The 26,475-nt window shown below is 44.5% G+C and overlaps 3 protein-coding genes across 8 annotated transcripts in view; 2 read left to right on the top strand and 1 right to left on the bottom strand.

Annotated features, from left to right (window-relative positions):
- Window positions 1-62: 62 nt before the first annotated feature.
- Window positions 63-10,407, top strand: LOC121595971 (proton-coupled amino acid transporter-like protein CG1139). 3 transcript variants are annotated; one of them, XM_041920472.1, is made up of 5 exons: window positions 63-896; window positions 1,347-1,773; window positions 6,651-7,410; window positions 7,474-7,783; window positions 7,857-10,407. In XM_041920472.1, exons 3-5 carry the CDS (start codon window positions 6,663-6,665, stop codon window positions 8,272-8,274), a joined length of 1,476 nt encoding a protein of 491 aa, XP_041776406.1. In that variant the 5' UTR covers window positions 63-896; window positions 1,347-1,773; window positions 6,651-6,662; the 3' UTR covers window positions 8,275-10,407. The 3 variants fall into 3 exon arrangements, with proteins under 3 accessions (XP_041776406.1, XP_041776405.1, XP_041776407.1); XM_041920473.1 differs by lacking the exon at window positions 63-896 and adding an exon at window positions 1,093-1,277; XM_041920471.1 differs by lacking the exon at window positions 1,347-1,773.
- On the bottom strand, window positions 10,066-11,785 carry LOC121595972 (protein fuzzy homolog). The gene is made up of 3 exons (XM_041920474.1): window positions 11,632-11,785; window positions 10,476-11,554; window positions 10,066-10,158 (listed from the first exon to the last, which is right to left on the bottom strand). Exons 1-3 carry the CDS (start codon window positions 11,707-11,709, stop codon window positions 10,101-10,103), a joined length of 1,215 nt encoding a protein of 404 aa, XP_041776408.1. The 5' UTR covers window positions 11,710-11,785; the 3' UTR covers window positions 10,066-10,100.
- Window positions 11,786-12,324: 539 nt separating this feature from the next.
- LOC121595297 (signal-induced proliferation-associated 1-like protein 1) overlaps window positions 12,325-26,475 on the top strand; it is a 78,763-nt gene continuing 64,612 nt past the window's right edge. For 3 of the 4 annotated variants that reach the window (XM_041919186.1, XM_041919184.1, XM_041919182.1), the window contains exon 1: window positions 12,325-13,600. The gene's annotated coding sequence lies outside the window, so the exon portion shown is untranslated. The remainder of the gene's footprint in view (window positions 13,601-26,475) is intronic. The other variant, XM_041919183.1, reaches the window with a different exon arrangement.

The following is a 26,475-nucleotide window of genomic DNA, read 5'->3' as shown; positions in this document are numbered from 1 at the left end:
CAGCGCTGAGCAAAACGCGTGCGTGTATACCAACGATTTCAGTTCTTAAAGCCGCAGCTCATGGAACTGGACATTTCAATTTAAAATTCGAAAAAAAATAGTTTCAAAACTGTGTAGAGTGGGGAAAAACTACCTTAAATATGTCTCATATCTATTATGCTGAATTTTCTCCATTTTTATTAATTTTCAGATTTTTATATTATTTTCCTGCAAACCAATCGACGGCAGGTCTCGGCACCACAGCCTCATCGCGTCCGAAGGGCAAGGCATTCTGTCAAAAAAGGTGCCATACAAAGTTGGGACTTGAGGAGCGCCAGACATACAGACCGCGCAGCAGGCGAACCAACGATAAAAACAGTGGAAAATTTGTGTACATTTTCCCTTCGCCAAAGGGATGCAAAGTGTTTTCGGGTGCGTCTTGTATTTTCTACCACGTGTTGGGCTCTCTTCAAAGTGTCTCATGGAAGCATTTATATAAAAAGGAAGAAAATTAAAAGGCTGTCTTGTGCGTGTTCATTGTTTGTGTTCCGTACATTCCTACGCAGTGCACCCCCTCTTTGTTGCGATATTGCGAAGTGATTGCAATATCGTTTATCTCTTTGTGATTTTTGCCTAAACCACCAAAAGGCACTATCGGCAAGATAACAGCTGTTTGTGGAAGCTTTCTATTTATTCACAACTCGAGTGTGTGTGTGCTTCGAGAATGGTTGTGCTGTTGTGCTGGTAAAAGTGTTTCGCGTGCGTCTTGTTTTGTTGTGCGTCCTTGTGCTTGTGTTGTGTCCAACCAGCGCCACAGAAGGGCTTTGCGCGAGAAGAAAGAAATAGTTTTGTTTCTCTTTTTTCCTATTGGAAGCTCAACAACCATGGAAGATTTCACCCCGCTGATCAATCTACAGGTAGGCAAGATAGGTTTTCCATTTCCTGACCCTTTCAGATGCAATCGATTTTCATCCCAACTAGGTTTTCCGTCGCTTTTTTTACCCCGCTTTCGGGCAGGGTAGCTGCAACACAACATTTCACATTTTACCACCTGCATCAAAGCATGCCTGGTTGTTCGATGGCGCGATGTTGTTTAGTTGTCACTAGAAAAGGGCATCGCCCTTTCGTGGTATGGTGGAAAAGGAGGTAGAAAAATACGGCAACAGGGAGGGAAACCCTCCTCGGAAAAGCTTACATAAATTATATAATCCACGTGTGCATCCGCTGCCTGGTTCAGCTCATTTTATACCCACGTGCAATTCGTGCGAATGCATCGGCAATAGAGGATTCCTTCTGCAGTCTGTTTTCTGTTCAATTTCTTATGTTTCTTTTGTTTGTTTCTTTACCTTTCATTTATTTCTTTTTAGTTGAATGATTAAAATTCTTACTGCAGCGAACTGTTCAAACCGTGCTGCAAGCGCACTAACAAATGAAAGACAAAAAGTTCGTGATAGCAACGCAGAGAAAAGGGAAGATTGCTGCAGAAACCGGCAAACAGAGTAAAATTGCAGATAACTAGGCAACTGTGTGTGCGCGCCTTTCAGCTGCTACTTCGATTGTAACAAGCGCCAGAAAACGCCTGTTGACTCATAGCGCGCACAGCAGCATCGAGCAAGTTGGTGAACTTTGGTGCAGCTGCACCACGGACTGCACAGGCTACCACCACCCACCCCACCCAAAAGGCCGGAAAAGGAACTTCGTTTCAGTGCAGTGCAGAAACGCGCGAATAATACGAGGGAGCAGATAAACCCGCATAATTGTGCTTCAACCGGCGACGAGTGGTATTAATTGTTTGTAAGTTTTGTCCCATTTTGTTACCTATTGCTTTTTTTCATTTTTTTCGGTTTGTCTTTATGTCTGCACTTGGTTTTTTTTCAATTGTTCCTTTTTGTTTGCTTTCGTTTGTGTGAGCATCTTTGTACCAAGCACGAAGGATTAAAGCCATTAAATTTGCGCACCTTACCTGGATGAACTCCACAATGCACATGCACTGAATAATCTCACAATTGTGGCCTTAACATCTAAATAACTTTATATTATAAATTTTGAATCACAGTACTCTCTTCCCTGTCCCAGTACCATCACACATAAGCAATTGCGAAACCCGCACGATTTGAAGTTAATTTGTACGCTTCGATAGGGGCTCAGCCTCCTTACCCAAAGGGCAACCGATGATGGCCTACCCTACTGAGTGGTACTACTGCATCGATAACCGTACCCTGACCGGGTGGGCCGGTCGGCAAGCCACGCATGTAGCGGCTGATGTCATAATCGGTTTAAGGCCATTGAAATCAACGCTTTGCACGTGCACGACGGTACCATTTATGGCCGCTTTCAATGAATCGATGTAATGCCCAAAGTTACCGCAAATAGATGAAAAACGGAAGATTTCGATGGATTGTGTGTGTGTGTGTGCGTGGGATGGAAAACATTTTCCTCAGTATATTGTGATAGAGATGAAAGCTATTTTCTGAAAGTGAAATTATTTATCTTCGTCTTCCCATCTGCCGCATCATTCAACAGCCCCAACACCGAAACCCGTTTTCAGGGCGAGGCAAGAAGTGTTTTGGGTGCGGGTGTGTGATATACGACGAAATCGCACAAGACCGGAAGGATGGACAGTAGTGTTAGTTCGGGAGGGATGAGCAACGAGAAAAAGGAAGCAAAACTCACACAATCTTATCTTGTTGGGCAAAAGTGAATGTCTAGAGCCACCATTCCGAATGTTTCTGTGGCTTGTAAAAGCATCAGCCCTCTCAGCCCAACCCCTTTGGCCCGCAAACGAACCCCGTGGTGTCGATGTATGAATACAAATGAGAAGCTTAGCACCGTGCTTGGACAGAAACGACCTGTGGACGGATTGTAGACACACAGCATCATCTTGCCCGTTTCCCGATGGCCACCGGAACAGGCAGGTCTGTGATAAATAGAGGGAACGTGCTGCTAACAGAACAGCACTATTAATTGGGTGTGCTCGTGTGCAGCCTGAATGTGCTAAGTAATTTGATCCTTGTTCTGCAGCAAAAAGCGCTAACCATAGCAAAAGGCAAAAAATAAAAAATCCATGTAGGTGATGTTGCTGCTGTTGACGATGGACAGGGTTTATTAGTTGTGGGAGAACGGGGGAGTTGTTTCGCATGAAGTATGGTTCAAACAGTTTCACTTCAGGCAAGCAGCGAATGATTCATTTTGTTTATTTTTCTGGATAATTTGTAGTTACCTGTTTCCTTTGTTTCATTCTAGCGAGGAAACAAATAAGTCAAAAAGGTTTTCTGATTTTCTGAAACATGCTGAAACTCAATAGAAACTTGTTTTGTTATGGTGAAGTTGTTGCTGTTTTGCAAAAACATAGAATCTGACCTTTAAGAGCAAACGAACGTTCCGACACGTGGCATACGCAAGACAAAAAAAAAGCCGCCAATATAACGGCCAGAGCCCGCGCTTATCAGGTTAGCAAAAGGGCGTATAATGTCCGTAATTCGTTCTACATTCTGTTTGTCTCGTCTTCAGAAAACTTTTCAGCTGGGCAGCACCCAAAAAAAGAAACATCGTTTGAAATTAAATCACTTTGAACACGTCATACGCAGCCGGCCGCGGACCGCTCTTGTTGTTGTTGCGTCGAATCAGGCCATTATTGGTTCTATGATCTTTATTGGGCATTCTTTTCTTTTTTTTTGTTACACTGCCCGTTGCAAGGCAAGCGTACCCCGGCAAGCACTTCGCGTCACATCAGCTGAGCGCGATAAGGTCCCAAAATCTCGCACTAATTGAACCGTCAAACAGTGTTGGTGCTGGTTTCTGAGGGTTCGTGTTTTTGCTTACCATGTTGGGTAGAAATAGCTCAACCGAACGTATACAATTAGCTAAGGTTCAATGCAACGTACAGCAGCTTTGATGTTGCTGCTAGTAATTATTAACGAATTTGCTTCATATTAAGATTTCAGATAGTGTCACATCAGGACAGAGTGGGTGGCTTTGTAATTGGGGCTCTTACTTTTTGCGAATTTTGTGGTAATCTTCTTTCGTTGGCGGAATACTACAGAAGCACTCTCCTTGAGCGAGCATCTTTCGGCCACTGAAATGATCCTTCAGAATGGTCTAAAATTACATCAATGGTATTAAAGTGTGCCTACCTTCAAGCTGACTATGAAATGGTCCAAATGATGGTGTTAGGGGCAAACACTACGCCATTGGAGCATACAGTAAAGACGTGAAAATACTACACCATTAGTTTCTGCCCGTTCGCATAGGTACAGCGTGAAGAGGGGAGGCTTTACTGGCATAGCAACACGTATTCAATGTAGTTTTTCATAACCGTGTGTGTGGGAGTCACTCTGGAATGAGGGTTGGTCTGTATGTGATAAAAAGGCGCTAACCGTTTTTACCCTCCAGCATCCGCAAAGAGGATTTTGAGGGAAATGATGTGAAGAAATCGAGATACATATAGCATCCCAACAGGGGCAACATGTCAAAAAGAATATTTAATAGGCGCTTGTCCAATTGAGGTTGTGGTTTATTAACTCCATTTCTATTGGACATCAGCAAGCACAGTGGCCATAACTTATTTCCGGTGACATGACACAAAGCTCATTGGATCATTTCATTTCCGTGAGTGAGACAAATCAGACACAGCTCGACGAGTGAGTGAAGAAAATATGAACCATATCAAGACACGTGTCACACGCGTCCGGGGCTTCTTTGAATCTTAAAACTCAACTGCAGTACCTATTTTCTACTTAAATAAGCTCTCTTTTCTATTCAAGTGATTTGAACGCATCGCACGAAAAACCGGCTTTAAGCTGCTTTAAAGCTTCCCCCAAAAAAATGCCCCATTCTTGCGAACTTCGCGCGGTAGACGACATAGCAAGATAACCACGATTGCTGCTTGGCATTCCGACTGTCCTGCCGGAACACTACGAATGTGGCACGGAATTTGCGAGATACATTTCTTCCCGCAGAGTGAACCTTCCGACACTGCCTACAGATATGTTGGGCAGGGAACAGAATGTAATTTTGTTCGTTTCGTTGGCACTGTTGGTTGCTCTGTTTGTTAAATCTTTTCCTTGGTCCCTAGCCGCTTTTAGCAGAGGAATCGATTTTTTAGAGCTAAAAATTCATTTCGGCCGCATTTGTTGTGCCCAAATATTTACCTTTCATTTTATTTCAGCTGTGTGTGCGCCCGATTGACGATTGAGGATTTGTTCTTTTGTCACATAATTTTAAAATTAGGCTTTAAGTGGTTGTGTGGAGCATTTTACTATTGTTTTGCTTTGTATCCTTTTTGCTCTGTCGACTGTTTACTTAGTACATCCTAGCCGGCAACACTCCCCCCTTTTGTCGTTTGGTTGTCGCCTGGTTGAAAAATGCGCACAGGAAAACCATCATCCCGGCGGCCTGGCTCCTGTTTCTGCTGTATCTCCGTCCACTGCCTTAACATTATGCTTAGCATAAACATGCGTCCGTTAGGATGGGCTGCGTTAGGGCCTGCTGTTTATGTAGGACAAATAGAATCGCAACATAAAGAAAAGCGATTTAACAGAAGGGCGGGCTACCGGCTTTACCTGGTCCGAAACTCCCCTGGAGGGTAGAGATTGTACGGCTGCCACCGGCTGCCTGAATAGCGTTCCAATCGGGGTGGAAAATTTCCATTCCTCCTGCCTGTTGTGTGAGCACGTGTGTGTGTGTGTATGTATGGCTAGTAGAGAGTGGAAAATTCCTTGACCCTTGGAGAAACGATAAGACTTATCATTTGTTTGAAACGAAATTGTTTAAAGTAATTACAAATGTTGTTCACTTCTGTACCCACGTGATAACGGTAATCTGTCATAGAGAGGAATGGAAAATTGATTTTTTTCCATGCTTGGTACTGTAATTGTTTGGAAAAACTTTAAATCCTTTGACGTAAATGAGGAACGTTATGAGCAAAAGATATAATAATATGAGTTACAGGATTTTCCCGGGGTTCTCATAGTTTTGGGACACTAATTACAAATATTGTTCGCTTCTGTACCCACGTGATAATGGTAATCTGTCATAGAAAGAAATGGAAAATGGATTTTTTTTCCATGCTTGGTACTGTAATTGTTTGGAAAAACTTTAAATCCTTTGACGTAAATGAGGAACGTTATGAGCAAAAGATATAATAATATGAGTTACAGGATTTTCCCGGGGTTCTCACAGTTGTGGGACACTTCCTTGACTCTTTTTAATGGGAAGTGAACTTCATATGTTGAGAATTGGACTCTATGGCACCCTTTTTGGATTTGCTCCTTGGAGTTTCCAATTAGATTTGTTCAACAAGGATGCAATAGAATCCAATTCCCATTACTTTAAGTTCAATTCACAGAAGAAAGAGTCAATAAAGTGGGACACTATTAGAACTATTAGCTATTAGAACTCCTAGAAAACCCTGTAAATAGTTGGCACCCATCAATTCAAGCGTTTTTTGTCAAATTACGTGCACTATTTTCATTCCGTTCAATCTCTGTGTACTTTCACCTCAATTTATTCACTTTTTGGCACATATTATACCTCTCTTGATCCTCAAATTACTGTTTAAAGCCATTTTTTCATATTAAAAAGCTGAAATTTTACCAAAAACGCCTCTAACATGCCATCAATCCTCTCTCTCTCTCTCTCTCTCTCTCTCTCTCTCTGTCTTCCATTCCCAGGGCGCACGAAAGATGAAAAATGAACGCGAACCCCTCCTTGGACATGCGGCCGACGGTGGTAGCAACGGATCCGGCTTGGACGCCGCCGAACACCAGCGGCTCCTTGCCCGTCCCGATCTGCGCAGCTCACCGGAAAACATGATCGTCGACCCATCGAACGATACGGACAGTTTGGTGGCCAAAGAAGACCCGACGTACGGTTCCTCCTCCGGCGAACCGTACGAACCGTCGATGCACCGTACGCTCGAGCATCCCACCACCAACCTGGACACGATGATCCATCTGCTAAAGGGTAACATCGGCACCGGCATTCTCGCAATGCCGGACGCGTTCAAGCACGCCGGTCTGTACGTCGGTCTGTTCGGCACGCTGTTCATGGGCGCCGTCTGCACCCATTGCATGCACATGCTGGTAAACTGTTCGCACGAACTGTGCCGGCGGCTGCAGGTCCCTTCGCTCAGCTTCGCCGACGTGTGCCAACGGGCGTTCGAATCGGGCCCGATCGGGCTGCGGCGCTACTCGAAGCTGGCGACGAATCTGATCAACATGTTTCTGGTAATAACGCAGCTCGGCTTTTGCTGCGTGTACTTTGTGTTCGTGGCGGCTAATTTGCGTGAAGTTATTGCGCACTACTTCTTCGATCTGCACACGCGCATCTATCTGCTGCTGCTGCTCATCCCGATGGTGCTGCTGAATTTGGTGAAGAATTTAAAGTACCTTACACCGATCTCGTTGATTGCCGCGCTACTTACGGTTACGGGTATGTTGTAGCGTTGTTTGTTGAGAGTTTCAGTGAAGTAATAGCTGTTTTTCTTTTCTGTAGGTTTGTCCTGTACCTTTTACTACATGCTGCAGGATTTGCCCAACACGCACACCGTGAAGCCGTACTCGTCCTGGGCACAGCTTCCGCTATACTTCGGGACAGCGATTTACGCGTTCGAGGGGATCGGCATGGTACTACCGCTGGAGAACAATATGAAAACACCGGAAGACTTTGGTGGTTGGTCGGGTGTGCTCAACACGGGCATGGTGATTGTCGCATGCCTCTACACAGCGGTCGGCTTCTTCGGTTATCTTAAGTACGGCGATTCGGTGAAGGGCAGCATCACGCTTAATCTTCCCGGCGACGAGTTGTATGTATTTTCGTTCACGATAGTTTAAAGTTCGTTCGAACGGTGCTTATTTTCCTCCGCTTTTCATTTCCAGCATTGCCCAGCTAGTGCGCATCATGATGGCGCTGGCCATCTTTTTCTCCTACTCGCTACAGTTCTTCGTACCGATGTCGATACTGAATCCACACATACGCCGCCGACTCCACACGGAACAGTCGCGACTGATCGGTGAATATCTTGCGCGCGTTTCACTCGTCGTGTTTACGTTCATCCTTGCCGCGATGATACCGAACCTGGGTGCGGTGATTTCGCTCGTGGGAGCGGTTAGCAGCTCGACGCTGGCACTGATCTTTCCGCCGCTGATCGAAATCGTTACCTTCTGGCCGGACAAGCTCGGCCGACACTACTGGGTCCTGTGGAAGGACATTGCAATAATGGTGTTCGGCATACTTGGCTTCATCTTTGGTACGTACACAAGCGTGGCGCAAATATTGAACCCGGATTTGGTTTAAAGGTTCGCCCGGCCATTGCCATCCGATATGATCATCAAACCACAGGGATATGCAATCGTGTACATTGAGGTGTATGTATTGTGTGTATGTGTTTTTGTTTGTTTGTTTTGTTTTGTTTTGTTTTCGAGCAATTTATTTGATATTGTATAGTTGTGCGTGAGATGCTTGCATAAAAGGGTCATCATGTGTGTATTTGTGTACGAACATAATAATACGCTTTGAACAAAGGAAAGGTTCATAAAGTAACAGTTTAGGTTTGCTTTAATGGGCAATCACCACACACATTAAAGGAGTTAAGTAAAAAATTAAAATAATAATTGTACGATTCGGAAGGTTGACACCATTCAAGCGATACAATTACCATAAATCCCATAAACATTGGAACAATCCCCAAACTCCAGTTGATTCAAGTACCAGCTCGACCTATCTGTAACAAACAAAATCCACCTTACTATGTTTGTAATGTAACGTTCCAGTGTGTAGCAAATGCTTCCAATCCAACCTGTAAAACGGTTGAGGCATAACAAAGAGTGGCTGAACTGAATATACAACATACAAATGATAATAACGGTAGCAACATTTCCCATAAGCAAACTCACAACTGCAACACAAAGTGGTGATGCCTAATTTAACCAATCGCCAAAGTGATGGAACATGTAAGCGCATGACAATAATATTTACTCGAACGAATGTGTACGGTTAAGGGAGTGAAGCAATGCACTGAGCGAATGGAAAACAAGTGAACAGAGCAATTTGTTCCACTTAGGAATAGAAAGCAACATCAATCGATGGTGATAATACTGTAAAAAAAAAAACTACAACTAAGTTTAGTGCAGATAACCCATGCTCTCCTCTCCAGCCTAACCACTTGGGATGGAAGGGAGCATCGTGGATAGCATTTAGGTGTGATTTTCGTTTGGCGTTGCAATAGCGGCATCTTTATGCAAAAAAGCGCTCAAATCTCCTCCAAAAATCTTTAGTCGTTTAGCAACTAGTGCTAATTACTGTACGAAAAAAAGGCTGTTCACCGTTTTGTTTCATTCTTCGTAAGGTTAACCAGTTGGTGGGGTGGAAGATGGGCTGCATATAAGCGCCAGCATTATTACTTTGTAAGCGCATGAATGAATACGTAGCCGATTAAATATAATAATTCTTCTACAGATGGGGTGGAAGGAGTATACTGAAGGACATTGATATCTGTTAACTACTTTCTCTACTCTATGTAATCTGTTTTGTTTGTAGAAAAAATAGTTTGTTTGAGAGAGTACCAAGTGAAGGAATATCCCAGTTTCGGGACCATGAACGAATTTAGCAACGAAAACACATGGGGAATGGAACATTAGTTTATACTCGTTTATAATTCTACTCGTTCTCTTCCAATTAGGTAATTTTCAATTAACGCTAGACAATAACGAGCGATCTTGAAGCGGTATGTTGTTAAAATTTCACTCCTATATATGCAAAGTTTATTTTGTTTCTTGTTTTATTTGCACTTTCCCCTTACCCACTCCCCTTCATAAGCATTAGCAGCCAGATCGATATAAGTAGCCGAACTTAAAGTAAACGTCTTACCCACAATGCTTAGTGTAAGAGGACACACTTAAAGTACGTTGCGCAAGCGCATGCGCAATATCATCAATATCAGCGTTTCACTGTTTCGTTCCTTTCGTTCGTCGACTGGCAACAAGTGGGCAATGTGATGGAATGGAACATTATAAATAAACCGAATGTGCGAATGTTTACGATTGTGTAGGTGATGATGGAATGATAAAGTAAAGCTCCTCCCGGTTTCCCTCCGCATACGGTCAGTCCGTTGAGGCTACCAGCTACCAGCACACATCCTTATCCGATATCAACGTGTTCAGTGTTTTTTGTGTTACTATCCTATTTAACCAAAGGAAGAGAAGAAAGGCAAAGGAAAGGATTAGGAGATGAGCAGAGAGGGAAAAAACCATGCGTAGAGAATCGATCAAGTGTCTACATTAGGCTACAGGCCTGTACGTGTTGCGTATCCTTTCTTATTATTCCAGGACAGGCGAGGAAAGACACACATACACTAAATAGACATTTGGATTTGCTATCCGTGTAACCGACGATAATAAAATATACAATTTTAACTAACTATTTTAATAATTAATTCGGCTGCGTTTGTTCAATAAGAGGAATACCATCCAAAACCAAATTTACCATTCAAAATTTACCTCATAATGTGCGTCGGTATGGCGGACGTGTACAGCACGCACAGGACGTTGCTGCCTTCGATCAGTGCGTGACATTTGTGGTAGTCGGAGCACCAGTACTGCTCGAGATTCATCACCCGATCGCCTTCTCGCAGCGTATCCTCCATTACATCAACCGACTGATGAAAGAACGATCGCAGTATGTCCAACCGGTGGGCCGATGAGCCGCCAGAGATGGTACCCGATCGCGCCTTACCCCCTGGGGCATTGTTTAGTGCCGGTACGCCGCCCCGCGACATCACATACTTGGCGTGCTCGCGATTCAGCAACAAAAAGCCCAAAATGTGCGCATCCAGCTCAACGCTTGCGGGGAAACTTTTCGGATACTTTTGTTCCGCCGCAATCAGCACGTCCAGTTCACTCATCCAAAATTGCTGGCTCATCCCCTGCAGCACATCGTACTTCGGTTCGGCACCGCACAGCGCACAGATGCTGACACCCTGCGTCAGTGGAATGCTGATGAAGCGGTACGCAATGCTGGGCGACTTTTTGGGCAAATAGACGGGCACATCCTGCTGGATCGTGCTGGACGCGTTCAACAGCAGCATCAGCAGCTTCCGATCGATCACGTCCAAATCCCACCAGCCCTCGGTACCGCAGGCGATCCGCTGCCGCACCATGATCGCACAGAAGGGCGAACCGATCTGCACGCTGAACTCGTTCAGCTTCGTCAGCATGCCCATGCTTTCGGAGCACAGGATGCAGTCGACGTACCGGAAGAGATCGCTCTCGACCACCTCCAGCAGCTGGTCGATCAGTGGGTAGTAGTTTTTAAGCTCCCGCTTGAACCGATCGATGTTCTTAATCTTCTTGATCGACTGTATGCCGACGCAAAACACCATCGCCTGGTAGGAGTAATCCAGCAGATGGCGAAGCGTCTTCTCGGTAATGTCCCTCGCAATGCCGATCATGACGATCGTACCCTCGAACTCTTTCCACATGATCATGCTGTCCTCGAGGTAGGTGATCGGTAGATCTACACCTTGCGATTTGCAGAACATGTGAACGCCATTCAGCGAGGCAATCGTGGAAAAGGGAAGCTGTGGATTAAGTAAATCTTTGTATTAGATCGATGATGATCGGCGGGTTGGTTGATCGCTTCCTGGTTTGAACGTACGGTTTCGCTGTCACCTCTTTTCTTTGAGTAAATCGGCACACCACCATCCGAGGTAAGGCACATTAAGTGAATAGACATGGTGTTTTATGTTAACTTTGAAGAATATTTTTTCCGGTAATAAAAAAAAAGGATTTGAAATAAAAAATAAATAAATAATAACTGATGACGTTTGTAAACATAAACAACCCGACTGTGAAAGCTCGAAGGAGAGGTACGATCATTATGTGCCGTTTGACAGCTGAAACTGCCGAAAGTGACAAACAACAAAACTTGCATGCAACTTGAGCTATTTACCATTTTTAAAACACTTTTAGAGCAAAGCAGAAATAATTGAGCAAAAAGTGCATGTTAAGCAATCGAAGAATGTAATAAAGTTCGAGTTGTAGCAACAGGAAGCACTTGCAAGAGAAAATTGGATGTGCTCGTGTAATTTCCTGGAAGTTGATTTTTTACGCACAACTTTATGGATTTTTGTTAATTTAAATTGTGAATGAGTTTTGGCTTACAAAATGTCGAGAAAACCAGTATTGCAGTAAAATTGAAGTGCTTTCCTGCACAGGGTGTCGCTACTCCACAACCAACCGAAATCAACTATCAAACATGGCCGCGGTTATTGAACGTCAACCGGTCTGGTGCGCGCGGCATATGTAGCAGCCCGTTTCTTTTTGCAACATTGCGCGTACACAGCGAGCGTTGCTTACCGTTCTCACTTCAGTTCGAAACGTTCAGTTGAGTGGATGGCCCTGGCTGGTTAGCGTTGGAGTTTTTTTTCTCTCTCGGTACGAAATCAAGCGTCCCCTACACCGAACGCGGTTGTGTGGTGGCGAACAATACTGTGTGGCTTATTGATGTGTTTTCTATAGTGAGTGGATGTTTTTTCAGAAGAAAAGTGGATGTGAATTAAGTGATGCATATTCTGTGCCTTTTCGTAAAGAATCCCCCAAACACCGCACATACACGCATCACGTCGGTTATGCTGTGCTAAAGAGAATTCCTTCATACCAGCTTGACACACTGCCGAAGGAGAAGCAACAAGTTACGGCTGTGGTGAATTGATAGAAGAAATGCAGTGAAAGCATCCAGAATTCAAGTGAGCCAAGCTTCTTAAAGGGGTCGAAGAATGTTTTAAAGCAAATTTCACGACCCAAGCGTTTTCGTGGTGATCTCATACTGAAAGGAGAGAGTGAGAGAAAGAGCAGTGACGTGAAGTGTATGTTTTTTATTAAACACGATCTTTTCCGCCTTTTCGCACCCGGTTTGTGAAGGTTTTGGCGCAGGAAGAAGGTTCAGTGTTTTATTCTACGCGCACACACGCACATACACAGATTACAGGCGTGCGTACGTAGAAAAGTGCACGGGAGAGGCATGCGAAAGTGCAAGCTTCCGTATGCAACTATCAAACGACAACGACACGACGACACCAACGAAACGGAACGAGAGAGAGAGAGAGCAAGAGGGAAGCAAAGCGTATCGCGCGAGTGCAACAGAAGCGCGAGTTGAAGTGATCGATCCTGAAGTGAATAATAGAGAAAAGAAGCAGTGAAACAAATGCAACCCTTTTAGCCGTGAAGCAGAAGCCAATCAAACGCGAGAAAAAAAAAACCCCGCCGTACAAAGTGAGTACTGCGGTCGAGGCATATACGATCTAATTAGATTTTTGTGATTTCAACGGGTTCGAACCGGGTGGCGGGTGAGTTCCAAAAAAAAAAAGTGCCGAGAAACAAAAGTTGCGTCTCTGAGCATTGTTTGGTGTGTCCAAAGGCCGAAGAAGCGGGCAAAAGAAGAATAAGAAGAAAAGAAAAGCTCTCTGTGTGTCCCGGATATAAAGTGCCACTCCCGCCCGCCGTTAGCGCGATCCATTCTCCCTTCTTCGCCCGTGTGCGAAGGCTAGAAGAGGACAGCAAATCTGGCTCTGTTCTGTGTTCCGGTGAAGCAGCGCCTATCGTCGGATTCTTCGGATGTTGTGAATGTGAGTATTTCGAAGTATTGAGTGAGTTATTCTAGCTAAGCATTTTTAAAAGGCTGAAAGAAGCGGCCATGGCAAGAACGGGAATTAAATCAATTAAATTGAAAATTACTTGGAAGTTTGATTATCGTAGAAAACTGGTTACTTCTGCCGACATCGATATATCACCGTTGTGTTGCTTGAATAATTGGTTGTGGTTGATCCATCAATTAAAATTAGGATGAAAGCCAATTATAAAAAACAACCTCCTTTTGTGTTTGGTTGTAATTTCAATTGACTTTGCATGACATTGAAAAAGCATTGAAATATTGTTTAGGAATCACTGAAACGAGTTAAGTTGCTGTCTAAACTAGTTTTATCGAAAGTTCCTGTTTTCGTGCCTCTCGTCGAGAATCGATCACGCGACTTGCACCATCCACTACATACTTCTCACTGCGCGTTAGCACACGGCTATCGGACCGGCTTTCGATGATGAGCAGTTAAAACTCGTTTTATTGCTGCAAACGCAGTAAATCGCACATCAATTGCGATTGAATAATAGCTTCATCCAACATCCTCCAGACGACTGCGGTGGAGATAACGATCACTCGAGAGAAAAAAACACCTAAAATACCATGACGTGTAGCACGCGCAGCCTCAACTGTGAGTTGAATGATTGACCCATGAGATCATCCTCGTCAGTAGCAGCAGCAGCCGCATCACTAGCAGCTTGGATTTTGGCAATGACGACGAGCGGTGACGTACGAAATGATGGTGGAATTCCACCCTGCTTGCTTGTGCGCTCATTACGCTTGCCGCGTAGGTGGCGTTTGACGCGTTTGTGAAATTTTATGTGCTCACCTGACTGTTTTCGGTGGACAGGTTTGAATCATTTGTGATACCGAAAGCTCATTTTTGCAGCACTTGGCACGCGGGATGGCATCAAATGTAAAGTAGATGCTAGGAAGTATCTTTTTTATGCCTCAATGTCGCGTGTAGTGTGTTCGCTCTGCAGTGCGATCCATTTGTTTTAATTTGATCGCTCTGGCCAACTAACTCAACCGACTGAATGAAGCAATATTTGAAAATATATAATTGAGTCCTTCCCACCCCTTAAGCACAAGCACGCGATCAACGCGATCGCGATCCTTACCCATATGCTAATAACGCGAAACATCTCTATCATTTTCGTGCGCTGGAAATTTTTGAAGGCTTTTTTCGCGAGTCTAATTGAATATAGTTATTTTCTCGACGATGAATAAAGAGCTCATCGGCATCTGGTGGCTGTGTTTTCTGTCTCTACACACGTGAAACCCATCCTCTCAGCATTCACCAGTGTGGTGCGCAATTTAAAATCAGATCTGAACCATGACTGAGTGGTAGGTTCATCAAGCACACTAATTTAGGGGAGGGGGTGCATGATTGTATTTGTCCGGATTTCTTCTTTTTTTCGATCTTTTCCTCCATGTAGCACGCTCACCACGGGGGTGATGTACAGTATTAGCGAAACAGAGTTATGATGTGTGTAATTAATGTAACTTGCCACCTTGCCGAAAGCGCGACTGTGGACGCGTTGGCCCCCGAATTGGATGGACGTCGGTGCTCTATTTTCGCAATCGATCCACCACATAACGATGCATAACGATGCACACACACGCGGCACTAAAGTGCTTTTTGGGTGGACTTTTGATTCCGATTTTTCGGAAGCGACCGAAACCGAATTGACGATAATAAGAACCAGTGTTGCCGGCGTTAAAATGATTAAGTAACGAGATGGTACGCGTTTTTTTGTTCGTGGCGTGTTTTGGTCAGTTTCCTTTGTGGTGAGAGCTTTTCATCGCCCCTTTGTATAGTATTTGGCGTAATGCCTTTTCTTCTGTGTGCATCCTTTGGGCGCTCGATGTGGTCGTCATGCACGAGATGATCGTTTGTGTAATCGTGATTGCGCGTTAAACTCACTACGTCTACTGGGAGCTGGCTCTGTGGTCGTTGTACAAAAGGCCCCGAGAGAGTACTGGATTATAATTTCCCCATTCGTGCATTACCGATTTCATAGTTGAGCAATGCTTCTATTCTTGATCGAAAGTAGCGTTTAATTTAAAAGCAATAAAAACTATACTTAGATTCTACCTTTCAAGTTTTCCCCCTTTCTGCTGAAAGGGTAATTTCGGTACGGCTGATGTTTTTAGCTACGCATGATTATGCGTGTCTGCTTGGTAGCTCTTGGGCAAAGCGGAGTTTCCACACACGCTCACACAATGATTGTGTGGATTTTCTTCGCACGTGTGTGGTGTGTAGAGGTGTGAGCTACCTTTGTGCGGTTGGTTTTAAATTGGAAGCTGCTACACAAGAATGAAACTAAAAGCGTTGCAAAATGGATCTGATCGTTCCTTTCAATTTCATCTCACCTCCAGTGTGAGCAAGAAATACTTGTAAAGGGGCTTTAAACTTTAATAGTACGAACGTAAAGTAAGTTTCTTTATGTGTTCTGTATGCTTTCGAGCTTCGCTGGTGGAAAGACAAACAGAAACCACAAACCACTGGAGACACTCATCATCATCAGCTGTCACAGGCCGAGTCCTATGCAGATCTTTGGCCACAGTATGGTTTCTGGAAATTCCAATGCTCGCTCAACAAGAGACAGTTTACTTTCGTCCTCTTCTGGGGCTCAGTTTTATCGAGCTGTGCTCGCAAGAACTCACACCATTGATAGTAAATTAGAGCGAAGTCATCTCAACCACAGCCAAAACCGTGTTCGAGATGACCACGACACTAAAAAAGACAGCAATGATGAATGTGTTCCCTTGTGGTGGCATCGTGCCCGTTCTTGAGACGAAAACCGACCAGTCCCCGTAAGGCCAGTGCTCTTTTGTGGCCATCATGTGAACGAAAATTGGTGACCCAGAGTCATCGGCAAGCAGTTTGTGCGTACTCGACACGACCCTCTCCGCTTCTTTCTAGTTGAAAGCATGTACACTTGAGATCACTCACAACTTCGTGGTGTGTGTGTGCAGCACTGTGAACAGTTGTGCAAACTCCAAAGTGTTGATTCTTGCGTGCACATAATGCAACAAACCCCCCAGGGCCCCCAGGGCAGAGTGACGCGCGAGCATAGAGTTAAAACGCTGCCCTGTGTTCGGCCCTGTATCGGTTTCGCTGTGGGAAAATGCCCAGAACCAAGCAGACTAGTTATCTTGGACATGAAGAAGGAGGGGGACAGGGCATTGAGGAGTGGTGCGTGCGTAAGAAAGATTTCCGTCCCGATAGCCCTTTGTATTGTATTGTGTCGTGGCTGGCGATAGTCCATCCGGCGTCGTCGTTGTCGTCGGGGTTACTGGTTGGAACTTGGGTTATAGTTTTTTTTTTATTTCGTCTTCGGAAACGGGGTCATCAGTACAGTTTTTTTTTCAACAACACAAAAACACACAGAGATGCCATTCGTCGCCAAGATGCCTTGGTAATGTCACTCGGGGTGCGGTGGGCTCTGGTGTGTGTAATTCATCATCATTGAATTTGATAAAAGCTGAAATGGATGAGACGACGCCACGTTTTCCGGGATGAGGTTTTTTGGTGGCAGCATCCACCGTCAGCGCCCCCCTTTGGATTGGGGTGGAACGGGCGGGCTTGTTTCGCGGCAAATAAAGATTAAACACCATTAGGATTGATTCGGTGGGGTTAGGGAGAAATGACTCCATTACGCTGGCGGTGGTAGGCATCTGGTGGTGGAAGGAATGAAGGGTAGGAGTGGAGAGTTTAGATGTTCGGTTCATTAAGCTCTTCTGATAGGTCCGCCAATCAGTGGGGACGATGTTTGAAATGTGGAACGGAAAATCATTTCAGAAAAAAGCCCATCAAGCCGGTTGACAGGCGGCAGAGTTTCGCGAGTTGAGTTTTAGTGTATGTCGGAAGTGTCTACAAGTTGGGAATGACTTGGTCGCTTCCTATTGGAAGCTGAGATATATTTGACGACTATGTTTGAAACGATATTGAAGGAACTCTTTTGGAAGAAGACACTCAGACACTGCCCAGATGAGTTCTTCCTGTGCAGACGTTATCCAAAGTTTCTGTGGACATTCGGGTAATGTCAGCTGAAAAGAACTGTCATCTGAATTTCTAAGCCACTCGAATGCTCGCCTCGTGGGAAGCAGAGAACCACAAACAAAAAATGCCGATAGAGATGACGTTTTAAAAACTGGAGAAAACTTTCTCCTTTATCGATGGGAGAGAGACACACAGACACACGACGCCGCCACTCCCCCTAATGTACTACGGTGGTGCCTTTGGTAATGGCAACTTTAAAGTGATGTATTTTGCTCTATCGTCTCCTCTCCGTTGGTTGGGATGATAGGGTCTTGCTTCTTGTGCAAGTCAGCGGATGTCCACTCGACATCCGTCAGAGTTCCGTGTCGAGTTGGCGTGATCGTCAAATGCTTCCTCCCAGCGGAAGGAGAAAGTGAATCATGTCGCGAATAGCGCAGCCGTACTTGGGGAGTACTTCATCAGTCATTAACCAGCACCTCTCTTCGCCGCTTCTCCCATTTGACATTTGTCGTGTGGAGAGGAGTCTGCCGGCGTGTGCAAGTGTGAAGATGCATTTGGACATTGTCCGAAGATGATGACGGGTGAAAAGTGGCGCCCCAGACGATAGACGTCCTTCCTGACCGAGCGACATCAGACGCGCCATCGAGAAAGAGGTGTGTGATTTGTCTGTTTTGTTGGGAGAAATGCATTCCATCCGGGGTACGCTGGCTCAAACTGTTCCAGTTTTCTCATATCGGGGAATTCCTCTATCAGCGTCTTCTTCTTGGGCCAATAGCGCCTATTTTATGATTGCCGCCCCGATTGTTGTGCCATAATTGCTGTATTTGATGGGGACCGGGTTTGTTTTTTCGGGAGCCTTTCATAGGCGACTTTCCATTTTATCTAGTTTTTCCCAATTTTCTCGACTTCTTGTTCTCGCTCTCTGTCACTCCCCTTTCCACGGTTGTATGCTTTTGGTCGGGCTTGTGTTCGCGCTTGTGTGCGACAAGTCGCGTGATAAGAGTGGTCGTGCGCGCGTGTGAATGCCGACGTCGAGACACGAGGAGGAGGAGGAGGGTGGCTTATCGGTGTGAAAAACGTGATCGATCCGTGACCCGAATTCCAACGCGGAACAAAACAACAAAATTCGATAGCGTAGCAGAGGCCGGTGGACGCTCACGTTGCTCCCGATACTTGAAGTTGGGGAGTTGCTACCAAAAAAATGAAAATAGGCAATGTTGTTGACAGTGGCAGTTTCATTTTCCCCAAAATTGGTGGCATGTTTGGAGCAAGTTTTTGGATCACTTTCAATGCTTTGTCTCACATCCAGCAAGGTGGTGTGGAATGTAGATAAGCTTTTAGTGATATATGGTTGTAACCATTTATATTTTTTGTGTGTGTGTGTTTGTGTGTTTTGAAGTGTATTTGAATCCAAAAAGTACTCTTTTTATTAAGTTTATGCTTGAGATTCATCGCATCAGCTCAACTCTTTGTTTGTTTGGTTGCATTTTATAAACCTTTTTTGAGTCAATGACTTTTGAGCAATGTTCGGTGGAGAAAAAAAATAGAACAAAAACAGCAAACCAGCAAACCGAACAAAGCCGTGTACGTAAGAGACATAATTAGTTGAAGATAATTTGTTCTTCTCACCTGTCTTCAAGACATTTCGTAAGAAAGAGAAAGAAAAAAAAACAGTTCACTAGCCATAATTTGAAACGAATTATGGCTGCTTCTGTGGGCCCTTTTTTTAAATCCACACATACCGAGCACTTACTAGTACGTACGAGGTCCACAGCCCTCGAGAGAGACAGAGACGGAGAGAGAGACAGCGGGAGAGCTTCACTTTGTTCTGTGTGCATTGTTGTGCATTGGGTGGCTTTTGCATCATTTTCCTTTGCCAGCCCATCGGAGAATGCTACAAAACACGCCACACTTTTGTTGGCCTTTGTTGGGAGCGCGCACCGCGTTCCGTTTGCGTGTGTGTGTGTGTGTGTGTTGGTAACCACCCTATGTAACGCTAATTGGTCACCAAGCTCAACAGTTTGGGCGGCGTGAGGGTGGTAATGTTTTGTGTGAGCATGCTTCGCGAAAGGGCAACCATTGACGTTGTTGTTCTGTGTGTGTGAACTTTTGTTTTTGGAAAAAAAATCAACACCTTGTGGGGTTACAAGCCCGCCGTTGCCAGTAGTTGCTGCATGCAGAATTTACCTCTTTCAAATAATCAGCGTTTTAATTACGCGAAACACAAATGTCGCTACACAATCACCAAGTATGTGTGTGTGTTAACCACTTGATTGTTTCAAGTCGACCTCCGAGTTACACAGTAGGAGGTGTACCGACGATAGTGTGATCCATGACGAAAGAGGTGTCTGAGTTCTGTACGTACACACGTGACCAATAAATCGAACCGGATTACACACACCGAACACTGCCACCAACCAACCAAACCACGAAGGCCGAATTCTTCTCCCATTAGGTGGAGCACAACTACCGAAGAAGCGGAAGAATTTATGTGTGTGAAGGCGCGAACATATAGAACATTGTTGCTGGCTGTGTTGTAGTAGAGTTGGGCTTGCTGGAGTTGCAGCAACGTGATAAAATTTAACCATTTTATCGCCTATGTTTGTGTGGCCATTGGCACGAGGGGGGAAGCGCTTGAAAACAATGGAACAGTTTCTGTTTTTGTGTGTGTGTGTACCAACGAGTGATAAATGTGATTTGCTTCCTTTAGCCCTACTTTCAACACTTCGACAGCGTTGCCTTGCCCATCTCTCTCCTCCACACGAAACTGCAGCATCAACAACACGCACAGGCAGCAGACAATCGTTGTTGCAATGTTGCGGCAACGCGTCTCTCGTGGAAGCGTGTGTTAATTATGACATTTTCATGAAAACAGTGTACCTTTCGACTGTGGCGCAGATATTCGTTTTATCTGCTGCGAAAAAGTAGCGGAAAATTAGTAATGTTTTCATTTATGTGTTTAGAAAACAAAACTCACGGGGAAAGAAAGAGAGATAGGGAGGAAAAGGGGCCACGACGTGCTATTGTGTGTGCCGCTTTGTCGTTCATCGTTAGTGTTGCGTTTAGACATGTTTGAGGTGTGAGCACAACTGCAGGGAAAAAGGGTGGATTTGATACACAAACATATAAATAAACATTTTCTAAATCATTGTATGGTAACTTGTTTCGGTTCATAGTGGGGCTTTTTTTTTTTTGAACAACTTCATCAACCACCATCAACATGTTTGCCATTTTCACCATACCACTTATTTGTTGCATGATGCGTGTTATTTAACTGTGCCGCCTTTAAACAAAACAGTGGCAAATAATTGTTCACCAAGAGCATTGCCTCAGCACCAGGAAGAACGACCGAAACGTGGAACAGTTTTAGCTCCCCAGGCGAGAGAGAAAAGCAGGGGCACAGTTATGCACATGAGTTTTTTTCGATTTCCCTTAAAAAAGGGGTAAAGCGGGACTGGTGACACACACGCACACTAAGCAGCGGTACCCATCCATTCGCACATATATGGGAATGCATAATTATCCGCAAATGGTGTGGAGAAGTAGTCGGTAGAACGCATCGACGCTCGTACGCCCGTGGTTTTCGTTTGCGCTGTGTGTTGTAGCGTTAGGAAATGTGGGATATGGTGCTTTACGCACTAACGGAACATAGTTCTAATTATTTACCCATTAACTGACGTATAGAATGAGAATAAACTGAGAAAACGCCTGTGCCTGTGTGCGGCACATATTAAGCCAGCATTAATATCGTTTTGCATGGTTGCTGTTGATTTATGGGTCAAAACTTTGGTGGTTGTGTTGGAATTGAGGGAAACAAAATGACAAAAACAGTATCTGGATGTGTATTTTGTCGTTATAATGCCACTTGAAGTGTACCGATCAGCTTGCTGAAGGAAGTAAAATATGTTTTTGCGGTCCAATATACGCTTACGCATGTATAAAATTGCAGAATATACGCTTTTAGATTTCTTTTGATACCTCAATCGTTCGGCAATAAACATTTTCACACATGGCCTTGAAGTAGATCCCATAAAAAGCAACATTCCGCGCATGAAACTCCGCTGCTTACCTTGATTGTACAGGCCTTGTTTTTTTGCTTATTATCAGTATCAATGAACGAGCGAAATGTTTTTTTGCTTCTTCCTGATCATCAGAAATATTATTAACCCATCTCGGCAAAACAACATTAACCTACAAAAAAGTCTGCAATGAGTACGCTCGCTCCAAACACACGCGGGAGAGCGTGTGTAGTATTGCCTTCCTCCATCCAACGGCAGAAACCGGAAAGGCTGCTTTGGTCACCAGGCTCGTTGCCTCCGCTAGCAAAAACCAGCACCAAGCGGTGGTGCGCAATCTTTAAGACGCGGCGGTTTATTTCTGGATATTTGCATAAGTGGGATGTACTCTCCAATCAGTCAGTCAGTCAGAGAGCAAGTCGCGTCGTCATTTTGCTGTTGTATTGGTTAAGCCTGCCTTTAGCGCGTGATACGAGTGTGGCTTTGTGTGTGTGTGTGTGTGTGCGCACAAGTAACGATCAATGCCTGTTTGAAAGGGTTAGTTAACGAAAGAATGAGAAAGCAATAGTGAAGTGAAGGAATGGAATGCAAATGTGGGATAGAGTTATGCTCTCCCGTAGGGCTTCATTTAATTTTTTTTTAACGTGCAAACCAATTCCTCCCATACTGGAGTGACATTATAGGACAATGAAGTCAGAGCTAAATACGTACACACACACATACATGCCTAAAGAGACTAAAAGCGCAAATGTGCATGCACGCTTAGGGGGTCGCCCCGGTCGTTCTCTGTGTGTATGATTATTTAACAGTGGTGCTGTTGCGCCGTGGGAATGCACTCACTGTTCGGTTGCATATGCTGTTTGTGGTTTTGTGTGCATAGGGAAGATTTAATTAGAGGTCGGTGGCCTAATTTTTAGATTTGGAGACTGCTTAAAGAAAGGGTTGACGTTAAAAAATGTTAACATAAAAATAAACTATGGGTCGCGCTTCCAAAAAGAAGTTGGGGAGAAATAATGGCAAACATATGAACACGTACTATGTGATAGAGCATCCGTTTGTGTCCTTTGTTTCGGGCCGCGGCAGGGATGATATGCACGTTAAAATATGTTAAAACCACCCGGCGGTGCGGCCACTGGCATTGTTTCGTTGAGCAGATTTGCCAAATTAAAACAAAAAAACAAGCCGAACTGCTGCGCTGCTGCGGCTCGATTATTAATTCGGCACCGTTTGGGTCGGGCAGCTATATCGAGACGTGATGTGATTTTGGTGTCCGAATCTCTCTGCTTCATCATCCGCTGGGCCCCAGCGCCGCCTTACAAGTGCTTTCGTTTGTCGCATGCCACAGATAGACACCGGCCAGTGTAATCTCACGTTTGCTGTTTTTGGACAACATATTTCTTTAGTTTATGCAACTGTTTTTTTCTCTCTTTGGGATATCCCCCCTTAGTGGCAATGAACTGCTGACGGATGGGTTCGTATGTCCGTTGAAAAGTATGAATAGTTTTGAGCGTTCGTTTTTCTTTTTTGAGCGTTCACGTCCCGTCGCGCTTATGTTTCGGGTATGGAAATCTATTCTCCTGCGCGTCCCCGTTGTACGGACAGTGCATACTAATGCGTTAGTTTATCTCTTTATATTGCTGCTGTAATGCGGAACATTATTCGTGCAGAGGGTTTTTTTTGCAAAATAATTTCTTTCCAACAGCTGGTTCTAATTTGGGGCGTAGGGAAAGAATGGGAAATTATACTGGGAATTGTACAATTCATAGGTTTCGTTTTGTTAAAACATGTGCAAACATGTGTTTTATGACAGGCAAAGAGGTGATGAGTGGGTTTTTACTGTTTGCCAGGACGAAGTGCCTTTAAATGTGTTTCTTATCCATCTATTTTAGTCATATTAGCATGAGAAAATGAGACTTCTATTTCCAAAAGTTCTTATCACCTAAATGATAACGATCTCTTGATAAATGGTTCTCAAGTCAAATCAGTACGAACCTTTTCTCTGCATGCCATCATGCAAGAACCGTACCTGGAGTTACAATTTGATAAACGCCGAGGGGTGCTATACACATGGCACTCCTGATTTTCCCTTCCATCTTGTCGTTGTAACACTCTCCCGTTCAATTGTACCTGAGGGCATCGTACCAAATGAGCGTTTCTGTACCATTGTGGTGTAGAACTTCAATGATGGTGGAAGTTTTTTTTACAACCTTTTTCTTTTGCACATTTCAAGACCTCTGCCATGACGCATATTGCAGAACCATTCTTTGCATCGTAAAACGAAGGAAACGGATGTGTATTATGCTGCCTATAAAATTGTTCCCCGTCCATCTTTTGTTGTGTGTGCTGTGGTTTCGGAACGGATTGTGGGGTGATCGTCGTCAACCTCGTTCTAAGCAGATGGAAAAATTCATCCACCCATGTTTAAGAAGGGGATGGTTCAACAGCACTTTCAATCAACTCTAATGGTAATAAAAAAGAACAGTGTTGCAAAGCCACAGCTTTGACAAAGTGAAGTTTTTAATTTTTCTGCTAGAAGTGAGCAAATCCGGAGATGCTTTTAATTTCAAAAATTGCTTCACAAATGTGATCGATTTTTGTCTTTGTTTTCATTTTCTACACAAGGGTATGTGGTGACGTATTTAACTTACCCTCTCTTGCTGTATGAACGAAATGAAACCCGTACGTTGTAAGCATTTGAGATAAAACATTCTTCTACCTTCGTCCAGCATCTTCTTGGGCTGGCAAATGGCAAGCATGTGCAGATTAAGAATGGCAAGACATACTACTCCGTATGACGCATCGAAGCGTTGAGGCATAATTGTGTACGGTAAGGAGAGAGAAGAAGTGGCGAGCAAAAAGAACATTCATTCTTTTACAGCAGCAGCAGCAGCAGCAGCAGCGTTTCTCGTGAGTGAATTGGGAATATAGCTTGGTGTAGAAAATCAGTTTGAATGGAAGCACAGCTACAGATGGTAGCGTATCCTTTTTGCCCTCTTTCTTCTACTTGCTGGTGCGATTGTTTGTTCTGAAGGGAAACGTTGTGTAAGAAATTTGATTCCTTCGAGTTCTCGGTTCGGTTCCGGAGAAATCCGTTAGAAATCTTTGATGTTTGGTCGGTTTTTTTTTGCTGGTATGTTCAATAAATGTTTCTCGTTCTTATCTCCCTCCCTTTCTTGGCTTGTGAAGTGAGGGTGAAATTCCATCAGTTGAAGCCATTATGTGTGACGGAAGATTTGTTTGAGGATGCTTTTTATTTGCCCGCACACGCTTGAACGAGTTTTCAAAAATGAATCTTTTCTCGTGAATTTGTCTTGCAATTGTGAAGTGCCGTTTTTCTTTAGTTGTTACACTATGAATCATTCAGCGATTGTTGAAACGGGCCGAAATGGGTAAGTTTGAAATAGTTGAAAACATTTCAAGGTCCTGCACCAGTTAAATGGCGTTCAAATCTCCTTGTTTGGCTTGTGCAAATAAATAAAGGCGACGAACCCACCCGAACAATGCAAGTTGCTACGTTTGACCTGTTTGCCGTACCAATTCGCACCCAGTTTTGCACCTGACATTGGCATTCCTCATCCGTCGCAAGATTCGCAGCATTGTACAAAAAATACTTTAAAATTATGTCGCTAAATACTCACTTGCTAACAGGCGACGAACCCCCCCCTTTCCTCTACTTCTTTTGAACTTGATATCATCTCGCCTTAGTGGCGAGTGTGTTTTTCGGCGGGTTAAAAAAGAAAGCAGCACCGAAAAGAAAGGCCCCCACACTCCCGAAATGAACCTGTTGTTGGGCCCCACTGGCGTGTTGATGGCAGCTGCTGAAACATTTGCTTCTGTGCTCTCTGTGCGTGCGTGTGTGTGTCTCTGTTTGGGGTTTGCAGGTTAGTTATGGTGAGTTCGCCGGACGACCGACCGCGTGCCGCCGTGTGCTGCCGCGCGCACGTTGTTCCGGTTAGTTTTTGCCGAGGTTGCATTCCGATTGTGTATTATTTTTTCCGTTTTTCCACTGTTTGATTATTGTGCACACTTCTCTTTCGCTCTCTCGTTACGTGTTGTGTGCTGCCTGAGCGGTTAGTAACAGAGTCTTACATGTGTGTGTATGTGCATGCACAGTTTTGTGGGTTTTGCAAACGACCTTCGCGAGCGGGTTGGTGGGTGAGCTTTTATTCCGGCCAAAAATTGAATGTTTCCCTTTCGGGTTTCATTCGTGTTTTTGTCTCTTCTGTTGCGTTCAGGCTCTCCCCACAGGTGAAGGTTTTTCGCTGCTGTTTCGTGTGGTTTATGGCTTTGTTTTGTCTGGGTGGTTAATTTTGTTTCCCCTTTCCCTTGGGTGGCGCATGGGTTTCGATTGCTGCTGTTGGGTTGGTTCGTCCGACTAATTTCTTCTCGCTGCTTTCCGCGCTTGTGCCCGTAGGGCAGGGAAGTAGTGTGTCGGTGCGCAGTGAGTGTAACCGTGCAAGGAAAGTTTAATCAGCTACAGACAGGCTGCTTACTCGCTACAGAAAACAAAAAAAGAAACAAAACAAAGAAGAATCCGTCCATATTTGGCACTTGGAAGCGCGTAGTAGTAGCGTGGCGTATGCTGGTAAAGGTTACGCTTTCATCGAAAAGGTTGCGTTCGTCGCCTGCTGCTTGTGTATTGCTAGGCCGCCTCTCCGTGATAGTTGGCACGCTGGTGTTGTTGAGGTATTGTAGCTGTTGATGGGTACAATAAAAAGGGAGTGTACACATATTCGGGCTTATGCCGAGGCCGACCATAAATCTCCAAACGCCACTCAGCGCAAATGGGGATGAAGTTGCCTGGTGAATAAAAGGGAACGGCATTGTTAAGTGACGCACTGT

Source organism: Anopheles merus, chromosome 3R (assembly GCF_017562075.2).
Source record: "Anopheles merus strain MAF chromosome 3R, AmerM5.1, whole genome shotgun sequence".
Lineage (NCBI taxonomy): Eukaryota > Metazoa > Arthropoda > Insecta > Diptera > Culicidae > Anopheles > Anopheles merus.
This window is presented reverse-complemented; position numbering and strand designations above follow the sequence as displayed.

Excerpts from the sequence above, each read along its gene's own strand:
- LOC121595971 (XM_041920471.1), top strand. The coding sequence starts at position 864 with ATGGAAGATTTCACCCCGCTGATCAATCTACAG. Across the intron at positions 7,411-7,473 it reads CGCGCTACTTACGGTTACGG|GTTTGTCCTGTACCTTTTAC; the intron begins GTATGTTGTAGC and ends TCTTTTCTGTAG. Across the intron at positions 7,784-7,856 it reads AATCTTCCCGGCGACGAGTT|CATTGCCCAGCTAGTGCGCA; the intron begins GTATGTATTTTC and ends TTTCATTTCCAG.
- LOC121595972 (XM_041920474.1), bottom strand. The coding sequence starts at position 11,709 with ATGTCTATTCACTTAATGTGCCTTACCTCGGATGGTGGTGTGCCGATT. Across the intron at positions 11,555-11,631 it reads AAAGAGGTGACAGCGAAACC|CTTCCCTTTTCCACGATTGC; the intron begins GTACGTTCAAAC and ends CTTAATCCACAG. Across the intron at positions 10,159-10,475 it reads ATACCGACGCACATTATGAG|GATAGTAACACAAAAAACAC; the intron begins GTAAATTTTGAA and ends TTGGTTAAATAG.